This window comes from Ranitomeya imitator, chromosome 4 (genome assembly GCF_032444005.1).
Source record: "Ranitomeya imitator isolate aRanImi1 chromosome 4, aRanImi1.pri, whole genome shotgun sequence".
In the NCBI taxonomy this organism is placed as follows: domain Eukaryota; kingdom Metazoa; phylum Chordata; class Amphibia; order Anura; family Dendrobatidae; genus Ranitomeya; species Ranitomeya imitator.
In genome coordinates, this window is record NC_091285.1 from 581,580,166 (window position 1) to 581,605,671 (window position 25,506).

General features: G+C 41.9%; 1 protein-coding gene across 1 annotated transcript in view; it reads left to right on the forward strand.

The window, feature by feature from the left end:
- The first annotated feature begins 4,332 nt into the window (after positions 1 to 4,332).
- Positions 4,333 to 25,506, forward strand: part of CORO2B (coronin 2B) — a 117,052-nt gene continuing 95,878 nt past the window's right edge. The window contains exon 1 of the mRNA XM_069766422.1: positions 4,333 to 4,446. Coding sequence (XP_069622523.1) covers positions 4,432 to 4,446 — 15 coding nt within the window. The 5' untranslated portion in view covers positions 4,333 to 4,431. The remainder of the gene's footprint in view (positions 4,447 to 25,506) is intronic.

Consider the following 25,506-nt stretch of genomic DNA (forward strand, 5'->3'; position numbering starts at 1 on the left):
AGTCCCAGTGATCTCCAGTAAGCTGCACTCACAGCCTGCAGAGGAGGTGACACCTGGAGAGAGAGAGCAGGGCAGCTGACAGGACAGGGATTAAGGTGGGGGAAGGGGGATGGCAAGAATGTTATTCACAAAAAATGCTGCTGAGTCCACTGTGTTCTGCTCCTCTGTAAACAAGCTGTGCCTCTGATGCAATAACTGCTGGTGATAGCAGGTCACAGTGCAGTCACACACAAAATGGTGCTGCCCTGTGATGCTGCTCTTCATTCTGCCCCAGGGATATTGGACTACCCAAAAGGGGAGGGAAATGGTGATGTCAGGAGTTACTGCCCCAATTTTGCTGCTAACAGTAAAGCTTGTAAGGCTGGCTTCACATGTGCGTTTCAAAACGCATGCGTTTTTTAAAAAAAACGCATGGTGAAAAAACACATGTAAACACATGTAAACGCGTGCAAACGCTGCGTTTTTTTGCCGCATGCGTTTTTGCATGTGGTGAAAAAAACGCGGCGTTTTGACGCGTTTACATGCGTTTTTTCATGCGTTTGCGTTTTTTAAACACATGCTGAGAAATGTGTGACAGCTGCCAATCATCAAAATAAAGTAAAAAACCCACTATAAACAGAAATAGTTAGGGTTAGGGGTAGGGATCATAACCCTAACCCTAAAGGGATCCTAACCCTAACCCTACCCCTAACCTTAAGCCTAAAGGGATCCTAACCCTAACCCTAACCCTAAAGGGATTAGGGTTAGGGGTAGGGCTAGGGTTAGGATCCCTTTAGGGTTAGGGTTAGGGTTAGGGTTAGCATCCCTTTAGGGTTAGGGGTAGGGATAGGGTTAGGATCCCTTTAGGGTTAGGATCCCTTTATCACCTTTATGGTGGGGGGTGGCATATCAGTGTGTTTTCTGTTTTTTTTAATAAAACGCATGCGTTTTTAACGCAAACAAATGCATGTGCTTAAAAATGCATGCGTTTACATAGACATCAATAGGTTTTTTTGCCGCGAAAAAACGCATGCTTTTTTTGCGGCAAAAGAAACGCCGCAAAAATTACTACATGTTGCATTTCTGCAAATGAACGCATGCAGAAAAAAACGCATGCGTTCATAAACGCGACCAAACGCGTATACAAAAAAACGCATGCGTTTTTAATGTTAAAGATAGGGAAAAAAACGCATGCTTTTTTTGCGGTAAAAACGCTGCAGATGAAAACGCAAGTGTGAAACCAGCCTTAGTCTTACTATAGCTGCTTGAGGTCTAAAACGGAAAATGCTCCCCCTAGTGGTAAATACGTATATTTGTAGAAAAATATATATTTTTCATATAGAAATGTTTGCAAACAGTGCAAACACTGCATTAATACATTTTAATTACTATTTTAAGCTTAATTTCACAAAAAAAAAACAAAATACAAGAAAACTGGTGGCACCTTCCCTTTAAATTGAAAGCTGTAAATGCTGTCCTAGACCCCTATAACTCATGCCTGGCTGTTTGCTGCAGTGCCATGCTACAATTAGTACTGTGGGTGAATTGAGGCCACTTTCCTGGTGTCTGCACCAAATTTGATGTGTTTTGGCAGCATTTGGGGCCATTATAAGGTGTTGTGCATGCGTTTGTTTTTGCCTCTCATTGACCTAAATGGCGTTCAGTTATGTTCGGCTAATTAATCTGCGAATAATGCAAATTCGGCAAACTTAATCCGAACCGAACATTGAAATATTCGCTCATCTCTAGTAGTGACGTCACATTAAACGCACACATTACCGCTCTAGATGATCACTGAGCTCAGTGGCTCTGCCGACATAGATGGCACAAACCGCCGAGCTTAATACTTTGCCGCAGCAGTGATGTGCGATGTTGATGTGACATCATCTCTGCAGCCAAAATACAAGGACTGGTGCTGCAAGAAGATGGGAAGGGAAGAGGCTCCTGTGGTGATATTTAAATGGCGGATACTATGTTATCTAGTGCTTTTTATGTCATTTCAGTCTATATTTCTACATAATAATAAACTGGCTAGTTTGTTAAATAAAATAATGAGACACTGTATGTGCCTTTATATGCATGTAGTGCATCAAGTGTTCTGTGCCAAGCCCTGTTCATGTAGCGTGGTGGGGACCCAGCGCTGCACAGTGACCCACCCTGGAATTCAGTGGCGGACACAGATGGAAGAGGGCCCCTGTGCAAGAACAATATATGGGCCCTTTGCAGACCAAGATAATACACAATTCCACCTGTTTTGGAAATGACCCCCTCTTGTGCCCATGTGTGGCTGCACAGGCTGCACCAATGATATGCCTGCCCCTATTGGAATTCACTTGTATCCCTGTGCGTCAGTCCGAGCTTTGGCTCCGTCATAGATAATGCATTGAGGCCTAAGAGCTTGATGTTACGTGTCTTATTACTGGCCCTGTTATGAAGAAATTAAGGCTAAATCCATCACAAATCTATCAATTTGATATCTGGAAAATGGTCATTGAGCAATTTTCTCTATGTCCAATGATGGTGGGTGTGATGACTGCTAAATTATCATCCTATATATGTGGCTTGTGGAGACATAAGACCATACTTGCAGATTTCCGTCCATATACACTGTAGCTATTGCAGGCCTTCAGATACAACATATTGGCAGAACTGCAAAGTCATCATCCCTGCATCATGCCAAATCAATGCCCATATAATACACACCATCGTACACTAGCAGACCTGCAGTCACCATGCTATAGCTGTAGGTTGCAGGATCACCATTTGCAACTCTGCATACTCAAGGCATTTTATTTGCAAAACTGCAGAATCAAGATACTACAAAACTGCAAAGTCAGTTGATCCTTGTAACCCTGAAACATGCCCAATCTGTGTGCAGCAGATCAGTAGGCCTCTTTGCATGCAGCCTGGCACAATCGCCATTATAAGATTACAGCTCAATAGAATTGCAAAGTCATTAATGCTTGCATCCCAGAGGGTCATCATCCTGGTTTTGTAATCCTTGGATTCATTATACCATACTTGTAGCCCAGAGAATGAAACTCTAAATGATCACATCATAGTTTTGCCTTCAGGAACACTACACAGCACTGAAATCATAGAGTTATTGACCTCCCTGACAAATGGCTCAAGTGCGGGGTGACTGGTGATAAAACTGACTGGCGTGACACAGACTGGTATTGCTCTTGGCTTGTTCATCCCAGTGTGGTGGCACTCACATTGTCACCTGTGCGTCTGGGTCTTAAAAAGGTCCTGTCACTTGCCATAAATATGTATTTTTCACCTTTTGTAAATGATGTTGTTCCCCTGAATTTTGCACCATTTTACTTTTGTTCCTTTGTCTCTGTGTTCCTGAGATATGACCGTCTCTTCCCAACATGTAAAGCTAGTCTTATTAGTCAGCCGACTGTAGTCTTACAACACACATTGACAGTGCGCTCTGGTGCCGGCTTGTTACTACTGGTCTGACCTGATGACAGAGCACACTGTCAATGTGCACATTACAGAGTAAAAGAGAGACTAGCCCAGCACCTGAAACAAAGGTCACCAATGATGCTTCATTTCAGGTAGGTGGCAGGGGCTGTGGCAGTGACCACAGCCTCTGCCCCCTGATGACACTTAGATTTAGTATGTCAGCATGTACTGCACTGTACCCTTGCACAGAATGGATGCACCTTCTCCTGCGCTGATTACATACTCCTCATACCATGCCCCCGCACTCCAGTGTATGTTTGATGACGGTCTGCTTGACCGAAATGTTACTGACTGTTATACCGATTTTGGACCATGTTATTAAACGACTTTCTCCACACCGTGCAACTCTTTGTGCTGGATTCTATTCTATATATTTATGGATTGGGAGATTATCCGAACACCAACCATATCTAGGCATGCAGTACTTGATAAAAAAATGTGATCAGTCACATTGGCATTTTTGTGACTGTTGGGTGAAAATACAGGTATATGGCATGATTGCGCTCATCGTTTGCCACTTTGCATAAGTCCCACTTTTTTCTAAACTGTCTTCTAATTTGAAGATCTGGTCCAGCATGTAAATTGCGCGAACAATCGTAACAGAGAGATTGATAGAGATTTTGGCCAATTATGGTCTTTTGTATTACCAGCTACAGAGGCACATTCTTCCGGAGCTAGAAACGCAGCCATAATAATGCCCCATATTTGTATAAAAGTCTTTCAAAGTTTTTTTTTTAAGTATCTTCTTGTACATTACAGTACTGACCCAGTAGAGAAAAGGTTAAAAGCAGTAGAGCGGCTTCCTGCTTGATCAGTATGGATGCAGAGTGACATCACAATTCAGCCTGCAAAGGATGGGAATAATGAGGAGGAGGGGAGGCAGCGCAGAGAGCTTGGAAGCAGCCACCACGCACAGAGATCTGCAGTCAGAAGCCAGCAGCTCAGGCGCCTGGTCCCCCTCCTCTGGCACAGCTCTGTATGACTGTCACCAAGGTAAGTTGAGCCAGTGCTGATGTATGCGGAAGATGGAGAGGGACAAGGCGAGGGGCACAGAGATAAAATAAAGCATTCAAGCATGTGTGTGTCAGCATCCTCTCCATCTGGAGTGATCCAAAGCTTTTTAACGCAAAAAAAATTACAATCCCTGGGGTAAATGTTGTGTTTTATGGGGCAGGAAGTGAATTACATGGGATGCGGGAAGTCATTGCGGTTATACCCAAGGACTTTTTAGACTGCAGAAAGCTTACACAGCTCTGTGATCCCACAACACACAACCATGCACCAGAGTACCCAACAATCAGCCGGTAATCTCTTGGACGCAGTCCAGACAGAGGATTAATTGGGATATCACATAATACTGTTTGCATGGAGTGGTGTCTTATGGGCTCCACAGCTTTCCTGATAATCTTCAGACATCTGTAGGGAGAACACATGGAAATCCAACCCATCCATTTGTGCAACCTGCTGCTTAAAGCTTTGTGACGTGGGGGCGTGGGTGAGGAATAGCTGAATTTCAAGAGGAGGGGGATTGTTGGGTTTCAAGAGATGTAGAAAACTCAAGTCAATATGTGCTGTCTGCAAAACGTGTGTTGAGAACGTAACAGTATAACTAAAAGCTGGAGAAACTAGTTAGAATTAAATGTGATGGATTATGGGATGCTGACGCTCAAGTAATAAGAATGCAGATTGAGTTATTGGCACATGGTTGAGTATGGAGGGTGTAGACAAAGGAGAATTGGACGATACAATGTGAGAAATGTTATTGGAGGCAAAAAAAAAATGGTTGTAGAAACTAGGATGAGTTTTGTAGATCACCCGTTTGTTGGGAGGTAAAGCTACAGAGAAGAAAAAGTAACACTGACTTGTCAACGCACAAAGTACTTAATGTAGGAATGATATAAGTGTGGTATAGGAGAGGATGGATACAGGAATTATGGAGAAGGACAACCTATGATTATCTGCAGAAGTCAAAGGAAGATGATTGTATGAGTCTTAGAAGCAATTAGGCCACTTTTGTGTTGGTGGATGTACTGAAAATAACTAATGGGAAGGTATGGTAAAATGTGGAAGGTAGAAAGAGTGGGAGGCATAATGGAGATATATAAAGAGATGAGCCTGGTCTGTGATTTATCGATGCTTTGTAAGGATAAGTTATCTTGTATAGGGAGATATACATGAAGAGAACAGTGTAGATGAACTGATGATGTAGGTGATGTCCACCAGGTTCATCAACACCATCCCACACTCCAAAAACATACTTGCAAGCCCTCCTGAGGACAGGGACTGACGTGAGGAATAATCCGCATACAGCGCTGTGGTATAAAGGAAATGACTGGTATAACCAGGCATGGACCAGTATAGAAGAACATTCAGCTGAGCCACAGAAACTGTAGCAGATGGATGAGCTAGTTTTCGACAGAACAGCTGATTCAGGGAAATATGGATGGATTTAATGGGCAGGCTTTCTAATTTATTTTCTCTGAACCTCAATCAGTTATTGGTTTGCAGTACATTAATGTATTTAGGAAAGGAAAAAAGTGTCAGTGATTCTTTGGATGAGCAGTTAATAATTTCTGATGTGATGGCTGAGTTTAGCAAAGAAGAGCAGATTAAGGAAGGTAGAGTCAGACAATGTGTAGGGTTGAGAATCATGCATGTCATGTATGTGTTAAAAAATGATGTACGTGGAAAGGCTTGATTTATGAATATGCACTCGGCTGGATCTGAAGGGATATAGATGCTTGAAAGCTATGTAGCAGAGGTGGAGATACCATTAGTACGTGCTATGCAATTGCATGCAATGGGCCCAAGAGCTAATTGGGGCCACTTCCACCTCCATCATATTGGAATTGTACAGTACGATTAGCTATTGGACTGAAAAGGGCTCATAAATTGTTCTTGCACAGGGGCCTCTGCTGTCTATGTCCACCCCTACTTTGTATTACACATAAAGTGGGGAAAAATCAAATTGGGTTACATGAAATGGTTGAGAGAAAAACCTAAAGTATGGGTGTTGGAAGGGAAGTGATACAGAAGGCATGTATAAAAGTATGAGATGGCTTATAGATGAGGATGAGATAGAACCAGGTTGGGAAGAAATACTAAACTAGGTAAAACATATAAAAACTTAAAGTAATACATTTTACAGCAAATTATAAATTACAGTTCCTATCAACAATGAGCGACATGCTTCATAAAATATTATTGTACTGTTCTCATAGCAAATTGAGAAGTCCCATGGTTGCCCCCATGTCTGACTACAGACTGCCGGAAACCACAGTCAGAAATTTGTAGTCAGCAGGGGGTGAGCAGCTATGTGAACTCCGAATTCCTGTCTTAGTCAGGAGTCAGGACGGTCACATACATCCGACTATGGAGAATAAATTAAGATACAGGAACATAGAAAAGTGCCATGAACACTGTCTCACCAATGCAGGAGATCTCTCGATATATACGGTATATACATTTGAAAAAAGTCCCCTTTTTTTGGGGGACCAAAACCTTGCCAGGTGGGCAATTAAACTGCATGCGAATTGACTCTACTATGGTGTTCTGCTTCCGATTTCTGTGGTTATATATGTTAAAAAATATAACCAAAAAGAAAAAGTAGAACGGCACTAGATACGGCTACAACCGATGCAACATAGGGAGAAAATGTAGCGGCAAGATACTCTTCTGACTTCTATACGGTAGTGATTGGCACTTCTATTGTGGTGCTCAACGACCAACAGCAATGCATATTCAGAAAACGTCAAAGAAACAGAAGACGTGGCACTCACCAGATCGTGCACCTGGACCCGTTGAAGCGCAGTCGGCGCGAAATGGCCGTTGTCCTGTTTTGTTTCCCTGCACCTACCAATGTACCTGCCGCCCTTGACGTAATGTCCTCAGCCCGCAAGACGGGTATATTAGACTTTTAACAGCACGATCTGGTGAGTGCCACGTCTTCTGTTTCTTTGACGTTTTCTGGTTATATATGTTATATGGAGATATATAATTAAAAATTAAAATAATTATATCTAAAAATATCTAAGACTATGATGTAGTGCAGCACAAGATCTCCTAGCTTGGGTTGGTCGTGCTTCCAGGACAACGCTTTGCTTTCACTACTTTTTAAAAATAAGAGAGATGACAACCAATCTGGGCACCACAGAATAACTTCTTTCCCATGTCTAATGAGAAGCTGCACTGACTTAGGCCAATACGGTTTTCTGGCCATCAAAGAGCAATGGAAAGCAGACAAAATTTATATCATAGCAAGTTATAGGGGTCTATGCATGCTGTGTGTGCACGGATTTCTAAAATAAACAGGTTTTACAGCACTTTATGTAACTGGGTTATACTTAGGATAGGAATTAAATATTACATTGATGGGGATCCAATTCCAGGCAATCCCTGATCTGCCTTTTAACAGGACCATGACACTCTGCTAAGCATTGTAAACCCTTCATTATTTACTTGACCCAGCGCCAAACATTATGCTGGTTGTGCCTGGCTCAGCCCCATCCATGTGAACAGAACTGAGCTTGACAGGTGCAATACCAGGCACAGCCACAGCCACTACAAGATGTATGGCACTGTGCCTGGTAACCATTGGTGCTTGTGCCTTTAACCTGCTGATCAGCGGCGGTGGGAGGAGTTGATCCTGACCAATCAGATATTATTAAGCTGTACTTAAGATCAATATTAGTAGTCAGGGCCGGCGTTAGGGGCAGTCAGACCAGGCAGCCGCCTAGGGGCCCCCAGCTATTGCAATATATACACCTTATATGTTTCTACGTACAGTCCAATGAGAGAGTTAATGCATGTTAACTCCCTGTTACTCTTGCATTAATTACAATGCTAACCGCATACCAAACTTAAAATGCTAACCACATACCAAAGTTACTCTAGATTTTATGGCTCCCTAATTGGCAATGCATTTCTAATCTTTAAATCTTTAACATTAACTATTTGTTTGCAGACTTGATAATCCCAATGATGTTGAATACTTAAAAGTGAAATTAGTTTATATATATACAGTGGGGCAAAAAAGTATTTAGTCAGTCAGCAATAGTGCAAGTTCCACCACTTAAAAAGATGAGAGGCGTCTGTAATTTACATCATAGGTAGACCTCAACTATGGGAGACAAACTGAGAAAAAAAAATCCAGAAAATCACATTGTCTGTTTTTTTAACAATTTATTTGCATATTATGGTGGAAAATAAGTATTTGGTCAGAAACAACATTTCATCTCAATACTTTGTAATATATTCTTTGTTGGCAATGACAGAGGTCAAACGTTTTCTGTAAGTCTTCACAAAGTTGCCACACACTGTTGTTGGTCTGTTGGCCCATTCCTCCATGCAGATCTCCTCTAGAGCAGTGATGTTTTTGGCTTTTCGCTTGGCAACACGGACTTTCAACTCCCTCCAAAGGTTTTCTATAGGGTTGAGATCTGGAGACTGGCTAGGCCACTCCAGGACCTTGAAATGCTTCTTACGAAGCCACTCCTTCGTTGCCCTGGCGGTGTGCTTTGGATCATTGTCATGTTGAAAGACCCAGTCACGTTTCATCTTCAATGCCCTTGCTGATGGAAGGAGGTTTGCACTCAAAATCTCACGATACATGGCCCCATTCATTCTTTCATGTACCCGGATCAGTCGTCCTGGCCCCTTTGCAGAGAAACAGCCCCAAAGCATGATGTTTCCACCACCATGCTTTACAGTAGGTATGGTGTTTGATGGATGCAACTCAGTATTCTTTTTCCTCCAAACACGACAAGTTGTGTTTCTGCCAAACAGTTCCAGTTTGGTTTCATCAGACCAAAGGACATTCTCCCAAAACTCCTCTGGATCATCCAAATGCTCTCTAGCAAACTTCAGACGGGCCCGGACATGTATTGGCTTAAGCAGTGGGACACGTCTGGCACTGCAGGATCTGAGTCCATGGTGGCGTAGTGTGTTACTTATGGTAGGCCTTGTTACATTGGTCCCAGCTCTCTGCAGTTCATTCACTAGGTCCCCCCGTGTGGTTCTGGGATTTTTGCTCACCATTCTTGTGATCATTCTGACCCCACGGGGTGGGATTTTGCGTGGAGCCCCAGATCGAGGGAGATTATCAGTGGTCTTGTATGTCTTCCATTTTCTAATTATTGCTCCCACTGTTGATTTCTTCACTCCAAGCTGGTTGGCTATTGCAGATTCAGTCTTCCCAGCCTGGTGCAGGGCTACAATTTTGTTTCTGGTGTCCTTTGACAGCTCTTTGGTCTTCACCATAGTGGAGTTTGGAGTCAGACTGTTTGAGGGTGTGCACAGGTGTCTTTTTATACTGATAACAAGTTTAAACAGGTGCCATTACTACAGGTAATGAGTGGAGGAAAGAGGAGACTCTTAAAGAAGAAGTTACAGGTCTGTGAGAGCCAGAAATCTTGATTGTTTGTTTCTGACCAAATACTTATTTTCCACCATAATATGCAAATAAATTGTTAAAAAAACATACAATGTGATTTTCTGGATTTTTTTTTTCTCAGTTTGTCTCCCATAGTTGAGGTCTACCTATGATGTAAATTACAGACGCCTCTCATCTTTTTAAGTGGTGGAACTTGCACTATTGCTGACTGACTAAATACTTTTTTGCCCCACTGTATATATATATATATATATATATATATATATACATATATATACATATATAGCTACTCATATGAGGGTTTTACGGCACATTCTCAATAGTGTGTCACCTTGAATATTCCTATGTCTGCCCGTTATGTATACATATAGTGAGAATGCTGCAGTGGGGAGGTTCCTTGTAATGCCAGTCTGCAGCAATCAGGGCACGGGTGCTGTATGCTTTATATGGATGTCCTGTCAATATCAGAGCACTCAGGTCACCCTTATATATTATTAACCCTAATTCTGGTATGCAAACATCTAATAGCAGGCGATTACCTTGTGCATTGATTAAATATACATATCGAGATACTGAGTAGCTGTCATTTTTGCAATCATTGCATTCATTCAACCATGGAAAAGCTATGCATACAGGATAAATGAAGGATAAAGCAAAGAAGAGTTAATCATCAGCCATTAACGATCAGATATTCATTATGTATGAGCTGGACGTTCTGCTTTTGGAAAAGTGAATATAGAGGGTTTGGTTATGTCCCTTTCTTTCTATTGTAAAGTTACTGCAAGGTCATTACTTAAAGGAGTTAATTGAAGAGCTAAATATATCTTATCCTTGGCCACAAAAAGGCACATGGGCGAGAAATATTTGGGTGGAGACTCTTGGGATTGGACAAATTAGTGCATGTGTTATGAAAGGAAAGGCAGATGAAGCTGAATGAACACATCTCGGGACTCTAATGTCCGGAACGCTGATATTGGTGACTACGCTAGAATGGTGGGACGTGTTGGGGTGTTTATATACATGTAGGTGGTGCCGTTGCACCTAAGTCCTTGTGCCTGGGGAGGCCCAAAGACCCCTCAACTACATAAGACAACATTATTATAAATAGACCCTGCTGATGATCAATATGATCAAAGACAGCAAAAAAAGAAAAACAGAACTAGCATATTACTTGTAGAACTGTTCTAAATACTTACCATAGGGGTTATCCAGGCCATAAATATCTGCCTCAACTCTACCCTACGAACACTCTATAGGAGTATGAACATTGCTGACATGGCAAAAAAAGAAGGCAAAGTCCCAATGGTCCCACTGCTATTTTCTCCTCCAATATATTAATATTCCTTATATTGTTCCCCTGCACTAAGAGAGAGATGATGCTCTTAGGCCTAAAGCATGGTTTCTGATGCTCTCTATATAGTGTATTTATCGGCAAAGCTAATTGCTTACCACTGAAAAAAACTTACTTTAGATTGACCAGGCTTCATTTATGAGTCTTTATTCCAAGAGTATTGTCTATGTGCCATGAAAGCAGCTGGTAATATCCAACTGGAATAAAACATATGTGTTCTGGTTGTGATCTGCCAATACCCGCTCTTCTGTAACCAATAACTAGGTGAGACAAAGCTCAATGATAGCAAAATTCTCCTTTAAATCCCTTAGAATATATTATCTCTGATAAGTTGTTCCACTGGTATATTGCTTGGATGTTAGTTTCATTCCACACTTTAGACCAGTCATATGAAATAGTAGGTTTATTTTGTTTACCTGATTTACCTAAAAAATGTGGATATAAAAAAAAGTGTATCAAACGCTTTTAAATGTTCAACAATTTCATAGCTCTCTATGATCCATAAAACCTTGTGCTATGTGTCCAGTCGGAGAGCCATATTACTAAAGAAGAGCTCTCATATCAGATTCAAGACACACTGAAATCAAGAATCTTGGAAAACGCATCTGTATATATGTGGCATATGGAAGAAAGCCAATGAATTCACAGCTGTTGCGCTCGCACATGGATCGTGGACCCACGGTGCCACAGACCGGACTTACCCGGGAGGGGCGTGACTAAGCGATCATATGGTTTTTCACTAGAGCTCCTGATGGTGAAGTTAAACTTGAACCACAGGTGGTCGCCAGATACCAGGACAATGTCCAGAACCGTAGCTGCTGACCCCAAGGGAGGCACGCAGGCTCAGAGCCGGAGTAACCGGCCAGACAGGGACAGGTCAACAGGAGGAATGAATGCTGTATGACTGGTAGACAGAATGGATACTGGATCAGACATGGAGAGGATAGGTTCAGGAGCACAGGGCGGACTCCAATGCAGGATCACAGGTACTGGTTCAGACTTGACAGGTGAGGGTAGCAACACAGGTGTGGACTAGGCGCATCAGGACTAGTCATAGGCAGGACAGGTTCACAAACAGGTACAGCAGAATGGATAGGGCCAAGTTCTGACAGGACGGAAAGGAACAGATTTAGGAAGAACTAGCGCTAGCGCTAAACGGATTGCACTAACGCAATGTGACCCTAGCCTTAGTAACAATTCTACCGTGTAGGAGCATTGATACATTTTTGCAGCATTTTCATATGGTTTTAGGGTGCGTCCATACTCATTTCATTGTTTTGATAGCAATATAGCACAAATATACTGGGGATAATGATAGCATATAATCAGTCGGACTGCAGGCTAATCAGTACCCAATTCATTATTCTGGTGCACGCTTTATATGTTACAGATGTTTTGGCAGATATTAGCGTAACAGGCTAATCAATATGGTGTCTCCTCTAAGTTACAGACCAAAGGAGGTTAACGGGGCAAATACCTTGGACGGCTATATAAGGCAGTTGGCAGGGAAGGGGCGGTAACCCTAACGAAGAGGGACAGAGTCCCTCGAAACGCGTTGGTTTGCTCCGTAGCCTCGTGACGTCACGCGCTGCAGAGCACTGTCGGCCATTTTTTTCTCAGCCGCGCATCCAGGAACGTCACACCTCCACACCTACGGCCAAACCGTCTGCAGCTCAGGTTGTAAGTAAGTGGGTAGTGCTACGGCACTCATTACCGCCATTACTCTCTTATGCTCATTTCAAGCTGTAAATGGGTACACCGCATGCTGTAGCTTTTAGGCATTCATAGCCACGTCTAGTTGATTGTATATGTATTAGCGCTATACCTCATTTGCTAGTTTCTTTTCTTCCACCTTTTGGATTGTGACAGGGTTGGCACGGAACCTGTCTGGTATCAGCAGCATTAGAACCTTTGCATTCTTAGCGCCAGTGTGTGATTACTATTTACTATCGTCTAGCAATGTTTTATATGCCCTGAACTCAGGTTAAGCTCAACCTAAATTAAGTACAGGTGATAAAGGGGTCCCCTGTTCAGGATCCTCATCTAGTGGCCAGTGCAGAGAGCATCTACACAGTCCCTTACCCTGGAGGACATCAAAAGTCTATAGTTTTACATAAACGGTGTTATACTATGTGAGAAAACATCGCATTGCACTCTGACCAATGTTATTAATTGAGTCAGTGCTCATCTGCGAGTTTTTTCTCATCGCTAATGTTTTAATATAGTATGATAACAAGTCATATAAACAAATGAGGCAATTAATTAAGAATATGTCACTATAGCATATAGTTGTGCAGGTTGGTATATAACTCATCAAGACAACTCCATTTTAAAAAGAAATTGTCTTCTCTAACCATCGGAATCAGATACAATCACTACTTTAAGCCTGAAGTAGCCATCAAAACCCCCCTACATATAATAAACTAGCACCCTGTTTTTGATTCCTTACAACCTCTAGTATTAAAACCTTAAAATGGCATCAATGTGAATAAGGGCAGAGCGGACAGGGTCCTGATTGGATACCCCGCAAATGGGAAGCTATATAAATGTTATATTACGCTTTAATGTGTGGCCTCCCTTTGTTTGAGTGGGACATAACGTTTATATAGCTTCCTATTTTCTGGGTATCCATTCGGGCCTCGGTCCTGCTCTGCTCTTATTCATGTTGACGTCACTTTGACACATGGTAAGGTTTTAATACTAGAGGTTAGGACCATCCCGTTTGTGGTACACCTTGACTTGGTAGGATGGCTTTTACGCTTTTTTTAATCAAAAACAGTGCTTACTAAGTACCTTATGTTATTTATACTCACTATTGTTTTCACGTATTTACTTACAGCAGGGTATATGTTCATTTTGTTCCGGTTTTGTGTTTTATACATATTTGTAAGCAAAAATCAGGAGTGGAACAATCCGAGGAAAAGTATAATAGAAACACGTCACCACTTCTGTATTTATCACCCACTCCTGGTATTGGCTACAAATACTGATGTAAAATACCGAACATGTAACGTGGTCTCAGCATCCTGCTAAATGCAGTAAGATGTGATCCTGATCAGTGTTTTTTTTCCACTTGATTGTCCTTTCTGGGGCATCAACGTTTTGGACATACAATTACAAGAAGTCACAATGTATGTCCCATTTCTGTATAACCATTTGTGAGTCCACAACCCCTTACTTATATGCATGTTCTGATATAAAGATGTAAATTGCAGGCATTTTTGCATGAATGGCAGAAACATGCAGTTACGTAGTGAGAAGGGAGAGGCCTTACAGTGATTTGCTTGCACCCAATGCCTGTACAGTGCACGTAAACACATCCAAGCAGATTTATTAATATTAATGTTTAGCGTAAAGCAGGACGGAGGAAGATGCGCCAAATGTATGGCACTATGTAATAGGTGAGACGCATTATTACGCAATTTTCTCTACATTATGCCACCACTGCGGATTTTAGTATTCCTTTCAGTCACAACTCCTATTCTAGACACTGTTCAGAGAACAATTCTCTATAAAAGTAAAGGGTTTAATTATCAGTGTTTATATTCAGAAGGGATGTGAAAATCTGATATCACATTATATTAACCCCTTCATGACCCAGCCTATTTTGACCTTAAAGACCTTGCCGTTTTTTGCAATTCTGACCAGTGTCTCTTTATGAGGTAATAACTCAGGAACACTTCAATGGATCCTAGCGGTTCTGAGATTGTTTTTTCGTGACATATTGGGCTTCGTGTTAGTGGTAAATTTAGGACAATAAATTCTGTGTTTATTTGTGATAAAAACGGAAATTTGGCGAAAATTTTGAAAATTTTGCAATTTTCACATTTTGAATTTTTATTCTGTTAAACCAGAGAGTTATGTGACACAAAATAGTTAATAAATAACATTTCCCACACGTCTACTTTACATCAGCACAATTTTGGAAACAAAATTTTTTTTTGCTAGGAAGTTATAAGGGTTAAAATTTGACCAGCGATTTCTTATTTTTACAACGAAATTTACAAAACCATTTTTTTTAGGGACCACCTCACATTTGAAGTCAGTTTGAGGGGTCTATATGGCTGAAAATACCCAAAAGTGACACCATTCTAAAAACTGCACCCCTCAAGGTGCACAAAACCACATTCAAGAAGTTTATTAACCCTTCAGGTGCTTCACAGCAGCAGAAGCAACATGGAAGGAAAAAATGAACATTTAACTTTTTAGTCACAAAAATGATCTTTTAGCAACAATTTTTTTATTTTCCCAATGGTAAAAGGAGAAACTGAACAACGAAAGTTGTTGTCCAATTTATCCTGAGTACGCTGATACCTCATATGTGGGGGTAAACCACTGTTTGGGCGCACGGCAGGGCTTGGAAGGGAAGGAGCGCCATTTGACTTTTTGACTGAAAAATTGGCTCCACTCTTTAGCGGACACCATGTCACGTTTGGAGAGCACCCGTGTGCCTAAAAATTGGAGCTCCCCCACAAGTGACCCCATTTTAGAAACTAGACGCCCCAAGGAACTTATCTAGATGCATAGTGAGCCCTTTAAACCCCCAGGTGCTTCACAAATTGATCCGTAAAAATGAAAAAGTACTTTTTTTTCACAAAAAAATTCTTTTAGCCTCAATTTTTTCATTTTCACATGGACAAAAGGATAAAATGGATCCTAAAATTTGTTGGGCAATTTCTCCTGAGTACACCGATACCTCACATGCGGGGGTAAACCACTGTTTGGGCACATGGTAAGGCTCGGAAGGGAAGGAGCGCCATTTGACTTTTTGAATGAAAAATTATCTCCATCGTTAGCGGACACCATGTCGCGTTTGGAGAGACCCTGTGTGCCTAAACATTGGAGCTCCCCCACAAGTGACCCCATTTTGGAAACTAGACGCCCCAAGGAACTTATCTAGATGCATAGTGAGCCCTTTAAACCCCCAGGTGCTTCACAAATTGATCCGTAAAAATGAAAAAGTACTTTTTTTTCACAAAAAATTTATTTTCGCCTCAATTTTTTCATTTTCACATGGGCAATAGGATAAAATGGATCCTAAAATTTGTTAAGCAATTTCTCCCGAGTACGCTGATACCTCATATGTGGGGGTAAACCACTGTGTGGGCACACGGCAGGGCTCGGAAGGGAAGGCGCGCTTTTTGACTTTTTGAATGGAAAATTAGCTCCAATTGTTAGCGGACACCATGTCGCGTTTGGAGAGCCCCTGTGTGCCTATGCATTGGAGCTCCCCCACAAGTGACCCCATTTTGGAAACTAGACCCCCCAAGGAACTTATCTAGATGCATACTGAGCACTTTAAACCCCCAGGTGCTTCACAAATTGATCCGTAAAAATGAAAAAGTACTTTTTTTTCACAAAAAATTTATTTTCGCCTCAATTTTTTCATTTTCACATGGGCAATAGGATAAAATGGATCCTAAAATTTGTTAAGCAATTTCTCCCGAGTACGCCGATACCTCATATGTGGGGGTAAACCACTGTGTGGGCACACGGCAGGGCTCGGAAGGGAAGGCGCGCTTTTTGACTTTTTGAATGGAAAATTAGCTCCAATTGTTAGCGGACACCATGTCGCGTTTGGAGAGCCCCTGTGTGCCTATGCATTGGAGCTCCCCCACAAGTGACCCCATTTTGGAAACTAGACCCCCCAAGGAACTTATCTAGATGCATACTGAGCACTTTAAACCCCCAGGTGCTTCACAAATTGATCCGTAAAAATGAAAAAGTACTTTTTTTTCACAAAAAATTTATTTTTGCCTCAATTTTTTCATTTTCACATGGGCAATAGGATAAAATGGATCCTAAAATTTGTTAAGCAATTTCTCCCGAGTACGCCGATACCTCATATGTGGGGGTAAACCACTGTGTGGGCACACGGCAGGGCTCGGAAGGGAAGGCGCGCTTTTTGACTTTTTGAATGGAAAATTAGCTCCAATTGTTAGCGGACACCATGTCGCGTTTGGAGAGCCCCTGTGTGCCTATGCATTGGAGCTCCCCCACAAGTGACCCCATTTTGGAAACTAGACCCCCCAAGGAACTTATCTAGATGCATACTGAGCACTTTAAACCCCCAGGTGCTTCACAAATTGATCCGTAAAAATGAAAAAGTACTTTTTTTTTCACAAAAAATTTATTTTCGCCTCAATTTTTTCATTTTCACATGGGCAATAGGATAAAATGGATCCTAAAATTTGTTAAGCAATTTCTCCCGAGTACGCCGATACCTCATATGTGGGGGTAAACCACTGTGTGGGCACACGGCAGGGCTCGGAAGGGAAGGCGCGCTTTTTGACTTTTTGAATGGAAAATTAGCTCCAATTGTTAGCGGACACCATGTCGCGTTTGGAGAGCCCCTGTGTGCCTATGCATTGGAGCTCCCCCACAAGTGACCCCATTTTGGAAACTAGACCCCCCAAGGAACTTATCTAGATGCATACTGAGCACTTTAAACCCCCAGGTGCTTCACAGAAGTTTATAATGCAGAGCCATGAAAATAAAAAATAATTTTTTTTTCTCAAAAATAATTTTTTAGCCTGGAATTTCCTATTTTGCCAATGGTAATAGGAGAAATTGGACCACAAATGTTGTTGTCCAGTTTGTCCTGAGTACGCAGATACCCGATATGTGGGGGTAAATCACTGTTTGGGCGCACGGCAGGGCTCAGAAGGGAAGGCACGCCATTTGGCTTTTTAAATGGAAAATTAGCTCCAATCATTAGCGGACACCATGTCGCGTTTGGAGAGCCCCTGTGTGCCTAAACATTGGAGATCCCCCACAAATGACCCCATTTTGGAAACTAGACCCCCAAAGGAACTAATGTAGATGTGTGGTGAGCACTTTGAATCCTCAAGTGCTTCACAGAAGTTTATAACGCAGAGCCATGAAAATAAAAAAAAAAATTTCTTTTCTCAAAAATGATTTTTAGCCCGCAATTTTTTATTTTACCAAGGGTACCAGGAGAAATTTGACCCCAAAAGTTGTTGTCCAGTTTCTCCTGAGTACGCTGATACCCCATATGTGGGGGTAAACCACTGTTTACGCACATGCTGGGGCTCGGAAGTGAAGTAGTGACGTTTTGGAATGCAGACTTTGATGGAATGCTCTGCGGGCGTCACATTGCGTTTGCAGAGCCCCTGATGTGGCTAAACAGTAGAAACCCCCCACAAGTGACCCCATTTTGGAAACTAGACCCCCTAAGGAACTTATCTACATATGTGGTGAGCACTTTCAACCCCCAAGTGCTTTACAGAAGTTTATAACGCAGAGCCGTGAAAATAATAAATACGTTTTCTTTCCTCAAAAATAATTTTTTAGCCGAGAATTTTTTATTTTCCCAAGGGTTACAGGAGAAATTGGACCCCAAAAGTTGTTGTCCAGTTTCTCCTGAGTACGCTGATACCCCATGTGTGGGGGTAAACCACTGTTATGGCACACGTCGGGGCTCAGAAGGGAAGTAGTGACTTTTGAAATGCAGACTTTGATGGAATGGTCTGCGGGCGTCACGTTGCGTTTGCAGAGCCCCTGGTGTGCCTAAACACTAGAAACCCCCCACAAGTGACCCCATTTTGGAAACTAGACCCCCAAAGGAACTTATCTACATATGTGGTGAGCACTTTCAACCCCCAAGTGCTTTACAGAAGTTTATAACGCAGAGCCGTGAAAATAATAAATACGTTTTCTTTCCTCAAAAATAATTTTTTAGCCCAGAATTTTTTATTTTCCCAAGGGTTACAGGAGAAATTGGACCCCAAAAGTTGTTGTCCAGTTTCTCCTGAGTACGCTGATACCCCATGTGTGGGGGTAAACCACTGTTTGGGCACACGTCGGGGCTCGGAAGTGAGGGAGCACCATTTGACTTTTTGAATTCAAGATTGGCTGGAATCAATGGTGGCGCCATGTTGCGTTTGGAGACCCCCTGATGTGCCTAAACAGTGGAAACCCCTAAATTCTAACTCCAACACTAACCCCAACACACCCCTAACTCTAATCCCAACTGTAGCCATAACCCTAATCACAACCCTAACCTCAACACACCCCTAACCACAACCCTAACTGTCATGATCCCAATGGCAGGGGATCACAAAAGGACAAGCACAAAAAACAAAACAAGCTCTAGGGTGATGGAAACTGAGCTGACCGCGATCCTGAACCTAAACACACACCTAGCTGTAGCCGGGGAACGTGCCTACGATGATTCCTAGACGTCTCGCACCAGCCGAAGGACTAACTTCCCCTATTAGAAGAAACACAGACCTCTCTTGCCTCCAGAGAAACACCCCACAGAAATAGCAGCCCCCCACATGTAATGACGGTGAAATGAGAGGAAAGCACATATGTAGTTATGAAAACAGATTCAGCAAAATGAGGCCCGCTAAAGCTAGATAGCAGAGGATACAAAAGTGAACTGCGCGGTCAGCGAAAAACCCTACAAAAAAACCATCCTGAAATTACTTGAACTCATGTGCCAACTCATGGCATATGAGGAGTAATATCAGCCCACTAGAGCAACCAGCAAAAAGGAATCACATATCTGCAAGCTGGACTAAGACAAATAATTAAGCAAAACGTGGAACAGGAAAATCAAAAACTTAGCTTGTCCTGAAGATTACAGAAGTAGGAAGAAGAGGTAGCAAGACACACTGAATACATTGTTAACCGGCGAGGAAATGACAAGAAAGCCAGGTTAAATAGGAAACTCCCATATCCTGATAGAACAGGTGGACACCAGAGACCGCAGAAAACACAAGTCACCCAGTACCATCTGTAACCACCAGAGGGAGCCCAAAAACAGAATCCACAACAGTACCCCCCCCCCCTTGAGGAGGGGTCACCGAACCCTCACGAGAACCACCAGGGCGACCAGGATGAGCCCTATGAAATGCACGGACCAAATCAGCAGCTTGAACATCAGAGGCAACCACCCAAGAATTATCCTCCTGACCATAACCCTTCCACTTGACCAAATATTGGAGTTTCCGTCTGGAAACACGAGAATCCAAGATCTTCTCCACAACATACTCCAATTCTCCCTCCACCAGCACCGGAGCAGGAGGTTCAAGCGAAGGAACAACAGGTACCTCATACTTCCGCAACAACGACCGATGGAACACATTATGAATAGCAAACGATGCCGGGAGATCCAAACGAAACGACACAGGGTTAAGAATTTCCAAGATCCTATAGGGACCGATGAACCGAGGCTTGAACTTAGGAGAAGAGACCTTCATAGGAACAAAACGAGAAGACAACCACACCAAGTCCCCAACACGAAGTCGAGGACCCACGCGGCGACGGCGATTAGCAAACTGCTGAGCCCTCTCCTGGGACAACTTCAAATTGTCCACCACATGACTCCAAATCTGATGCAACCTATCCACCACCATGTCCACTCCAGGACAATCAGAAGGCTCCACCTGACCAGAGGAAAAACGAGGATGAAACCCCGAATTACAAAAGAAAGGAGAAACCAAGGTAGCAGAACTAGCCCGATTATTAAGGGCAAATTCGGCAAGCGGCAAAAAGGTAACCCAGTCATCTTGATCAGCAGAAACAAAACACCTTAAATAAGTTTCCAAGGTCTGATTAGTTCGTTCCGTCTGGCCATTCGTCTGAGGATGGAATGCAGACGAAAAGGACAAATCAATGCCCATCTTAGCACAGAACGTCCGCCAAAATCTAGACACAAACTGGGATCCCCTGTCAGAAACGATGTTCTCCGGAATCCCATGCAAACGAACCACGTTCTGAAAAAACAGAGGGACCAACTCAGAGGAGGAAGGTAACTTAGGCAAGGGTACCAGATGAACCATCTTAGAAAAGCGGTCACACACAACCCAGATGACGGACATTTTTTGAGAGACAGGGAGATCCGAAATAAAGTCCATGGAAATGTGCGTCCAAGGCCTCTTCGGGATAGGCAAAGGTGACAACAATCCACTGGCGCGAGAACAGCAAGGCTTAGCCCGAGTGCAAACTTCACAAGACTGCACAAAAGAACGCACATCCCTCGACAAGGAAGGCCACCAAAAAGACCTGGCCACTAGGGTTGAGCGAAACGGGTCGAACATTTTCAAAAGTCGCCGACTTTTGGCTAAGTCGGGGTTTCATGAAACCCGATCCGACCCCTGTGCGGGGTCGGCCATGCGGTACGCGACTTTCGCGCCAAAGTCGCGTTTCAATGACGCGAAAAGCGCCATTTCTCAGCCAATGAAGGTAAACGCAGAGTGTGGGCAGCGTGATGACATAGGTCCTGGTCCCCACCATCTTAGAGAAGGGCATTGCAGTGATTGGCTTGCTGTCTGCGACGTCACAGGGGCTATAAAGAGGCGTTCCCGCCGACCGCCATCTTACTGCTGCTGATCTGAGCTTAGGGAGAGGTTGCTGCCGCTTTGTCAGAAGCAGGGATAGCGTTAGGCAGGGTCCATTAACCACAAAACCGCTTGTGCTGCAGCGATTTGCACTGTCCAACACCACCCTCGGTGTGCAGGGACAGTGGAATTTTTTTTTTTTTTTTTTTTCCCCTCAGCGCTGTAGCTCATTGGGCTGCCCTAGAAGGCTCCCTGATAGCTGCATTGCTGTGTGTACGCCGCTGTGCAAACCAACTGCTTTTTTCAAAGCACAAATCCTCTTGTTCCTTCCTTTCTGCACAGCTATCTTTTTTGTTTGTCCACACTTTTTATTTCATTTGTGCATCAGTCCACTCCTTATTGCTGCCTGCCATACCTGGCTGAGATTACTGCAGGCAGGGAGATAGTAGCTGCCTGCCATACCTGGCTGAGATTACTGCAGGCAGGGAGATAGTAATTGTAGGACATTCCCTGTTTTTTTTTTTTTTTGGTGGGAGATTAAGATTGGCAATTTGGCATTTCTGCTAGAGTGCCATCCCTGTGTGTGCCATCTCTCTCACATAGTGGGCCATAGAAAGCCTTTTCATTTTTCTGTATTTTTTTTTGTGGGGTGTATAAATTCTCCCTGATAAAAATACAGTGGGAGATTAATATTGGCCTTTGGGCTTGTGTGCCAGTCCTGAGTGTGCCATCTCTCTCACAAATAGTGGGCCATAGAAAGCCTATTTTATTTTTTTTTGGGTTTTATAAATTCTCCCTGAAAAAAAGGGAGATTAATATTGGCCTCTGGGCTTCTGTGCCAGTCCTGAGCGTGCCATCTGTGCCAGTCCTGAGCGTCCCATCTCTCTCACAAATAGTGGGCCATAGAAAGCCTATTTAATTTTTTTTTTGGTTTTATAAATTTTCCCTGAAAAAAGGGAGATTAATATTGGCCTCTGGGCTTGTGTGCCAGTTGTGAGCGTGCCATCTGTGCCAGTCCTGAGCGTGCCATCTCTCTCACAAATAGTGGGCCATAGAAAGCCTATTTAATTTTTTTTTTGGTTTTATAAATTTTCCCTGAAAAAAGGGAGATTAATATTGGCCTCTGGGCTTGTGTGCCAGTTGTGAGCGTGCCATCTGTGCCAGTCCTGAGCGTGCCATCTCTCTCACAAATAGTGGGCCATAGAAAGCCTATTTAAATATTTTTTTGGTTTTATAAATTCTCCCAGAAAAAAAGGGAGATTAATATTGGCCTCTGGGCTTCTGTGCCAGTTGTGAGCGTGCCATCTGTGCCAGTCCTGAGCGTGCCATCTCTCTCACAAATAGTGGGCCATAGAAAGCCTATTTAAATATTTTTTTGGTTTTATAAATTCTCCCAGAAAAAAAGGGAGATTAATATTGGCCTCTGGGCTTCTGTGCCAGTCCTGAGCGTGCCATCTGTGCCAGTCCTGAGCGTCCCATCTCTCTCACAAATAGTGGGCCATAGAAAGCCTATTTTATTTTTTTTTTGGGTTTCAGAAATTCTCCCTGGAAAAAAAAAGGGAGATTAATATTGCCCTTTGGGCTTGTGTGCCAGTACTAAGCGTTCCATCTCTCTCTCTCTCTCAGTCAGTGGGCCATAGAACGCATATTTTTGGTTTTATTTGTTTTCTAAATTCTCCCTGAAAAAATCATTTTATTTTATTTGGTTTCTAAATTCTTCCTGATAAAATCATATTTTTTTTATTATTTTTATTTCTAAAGTCTCCCTGAAAAAAAAAAAAAAAAAAAACAACCAAAAAAACAGTGGGAGATTAATATTGGCCTTTCTGCTTGTGTGCCAGTCTTGACTCCTGGGTGTGCCATCTCTCTCTCTCTCTCTCTCTCTCTCTCTCTCTCTCTCTCTCTCTCTCCAATTGTGGTCCATAGAAAGCCTATATTTTTTTTCCTTGATTTGGGTTCTAAAATCTACCAGAGAAAATAACTACATCAATCATTGGTAGAAAAATATTGGCCTCTGGGTTTGTGTGCCACTCCTGACTCCTGTGTGCGTCATCTCTCAGTCAGTGGGCCATAGAACGCCTATTTTTGGTTTTATTTGTTTTCTAAATTCTCCCTGAAAAAATCATTTTATTTTATTTGGTTTCTAAATTCTTCCTGATAAAATCATATTTTTTTTATTATTTTTTTTTCTAAAGTCTCCCTGAAAAAAAAAAAAAAAAACAGTGGGAGATTAATATTGGCCTTTCTGCTTGTGTGCCAGTCTTGACTCCTGGGTGCGTCATCTCTCAGTCAGTGGGCCATAGAACGCCTATTTTTGGTTTTATTTGTTTTATAAATTCTCCCTGAAAAAATCATTTTATTTTATTTGGTTTCTAAATTCTTCCTGATAAAATCATATTTTTTTTATTATTTTTTTTTCTAAAGTCTCCCTGAAAAAAAAAAAAAAAAAACAACCAAAAAAAACAGTGGGAGATTAATATTGGCCTTTCTGCTTGTGTGCCAGTCTTGACTCCTGGGTGCGTCATCTCTCAGTCAGTGGGCCATAGAACGCCTATTTTTGGTTTTATTTGTTTTCTAAATTCTCCCTGAAAAAATCATTTTATTTTATTTGGTTTCTAAATTCTTCCTGATAAAATCATATTTTTTTTATTATTTTTTTTTCTAAAGTCTCCCTGAAAAAAAAAAAAAAAAAAACAACCAAAAAAAACAGTGGGAGATTAATATTGGCCTTTCTGCTTGTGTGCCAGTCTTGACTCCTGGGTGCGTCATCTCTCAGTCAGTGGGCCATAGAACGCCTATTTTTGGTTTTATTTGTTTTATAAATTCTCCCTGAAAAAATCATTTTATTTTATTTGGTTTCTAAATTCTTCCTGATAAAATCATATTTTTTTTATTATTTTTTTTTCTAAAGTCTCCCTGAAAAAAAAAAAAAAAAAACAACCAAAAAAAACAGTGGGAGATTAATATTGGCCTTTCTGCTTGTGTGCCAGTCTTGACTCCTGGGTGCGTCATCTCTCAGTCAGTGGGCCATAGAACGCCTATTTTTGGTTTTATTTGTTTTCTAAATTCTCCCTGAAAAAATCATTTTATTTTATTTGGTTTCTAAATTCTTCCTGATAAAATCATATTTTTTTTATTATTTTTTTTTCTAAAGTCTCCCTGAAAAAAAAAAAAAAAAAAACAACCAAAAAAAACAGTGGGAGATTAATATTGGCCTTTCTGCTTGTGTGCCAGTCTTGACTCCTGGGTGCGTCATCTCTCAGTCAGTGGGCCATAGAACGCCTATTTTTGGTTTTATTTGTTTTCTAAATTCTCCCTGAAAAAATCATTTTATTTTATTTGGTTTCTAAATTCTTCCTGATAAAATCATATTTTTTTTATTATTTTTTTTTCTAAAGTCTCCCTGAAAAAAAAAAAAAAAAAAACAACCAAAAAAAACAGTGGGAGATTAATATTGGCCTTTCTGCTTGTGTGCCAGTCTTGACTCCTGGGTGCGTCATCTCTCAGTCAGTGGGCCATAGAACGCCTATTTTTGGTTTTATTTGTTTTCTAAATTCTCCCTGAAAAAATCATTTTATTTTATTTGGTTTCTAAATTCTTCCTGATAAAATCATATTTTTTTTATTATTTTTTTTTCTAAAGTCTCCCTGAAAAAAAAAAAAAAAAAAACAACCAAAAAAAACAGTGGGAGATTAATATTGGCCTTTCTGCTTGTGTGCCAGTCTTGACTCCTGGGTGTGCCATCTCTCTCTCTCTCTCTCTCTCTCCAATTGTGGTCCATAGAAAGCCTACATTTTTTTTCCTTGATTTGGGTTCCAAAATCTACCAGAGAAAATAACTCCATCAATCATTGGTAGAAAAATATTGGCCTCTGGGCTTGTGTGCCACTCCTGATTCCTGTGTGCGTCATCTCTCACTCAGTGGCCCATAGAAAGCATATAGTTTGTTACATTTGTTTTCTAAATTCTCCCTGCAAAAATCTATTTTTTTTTTTTTGGGGGGTT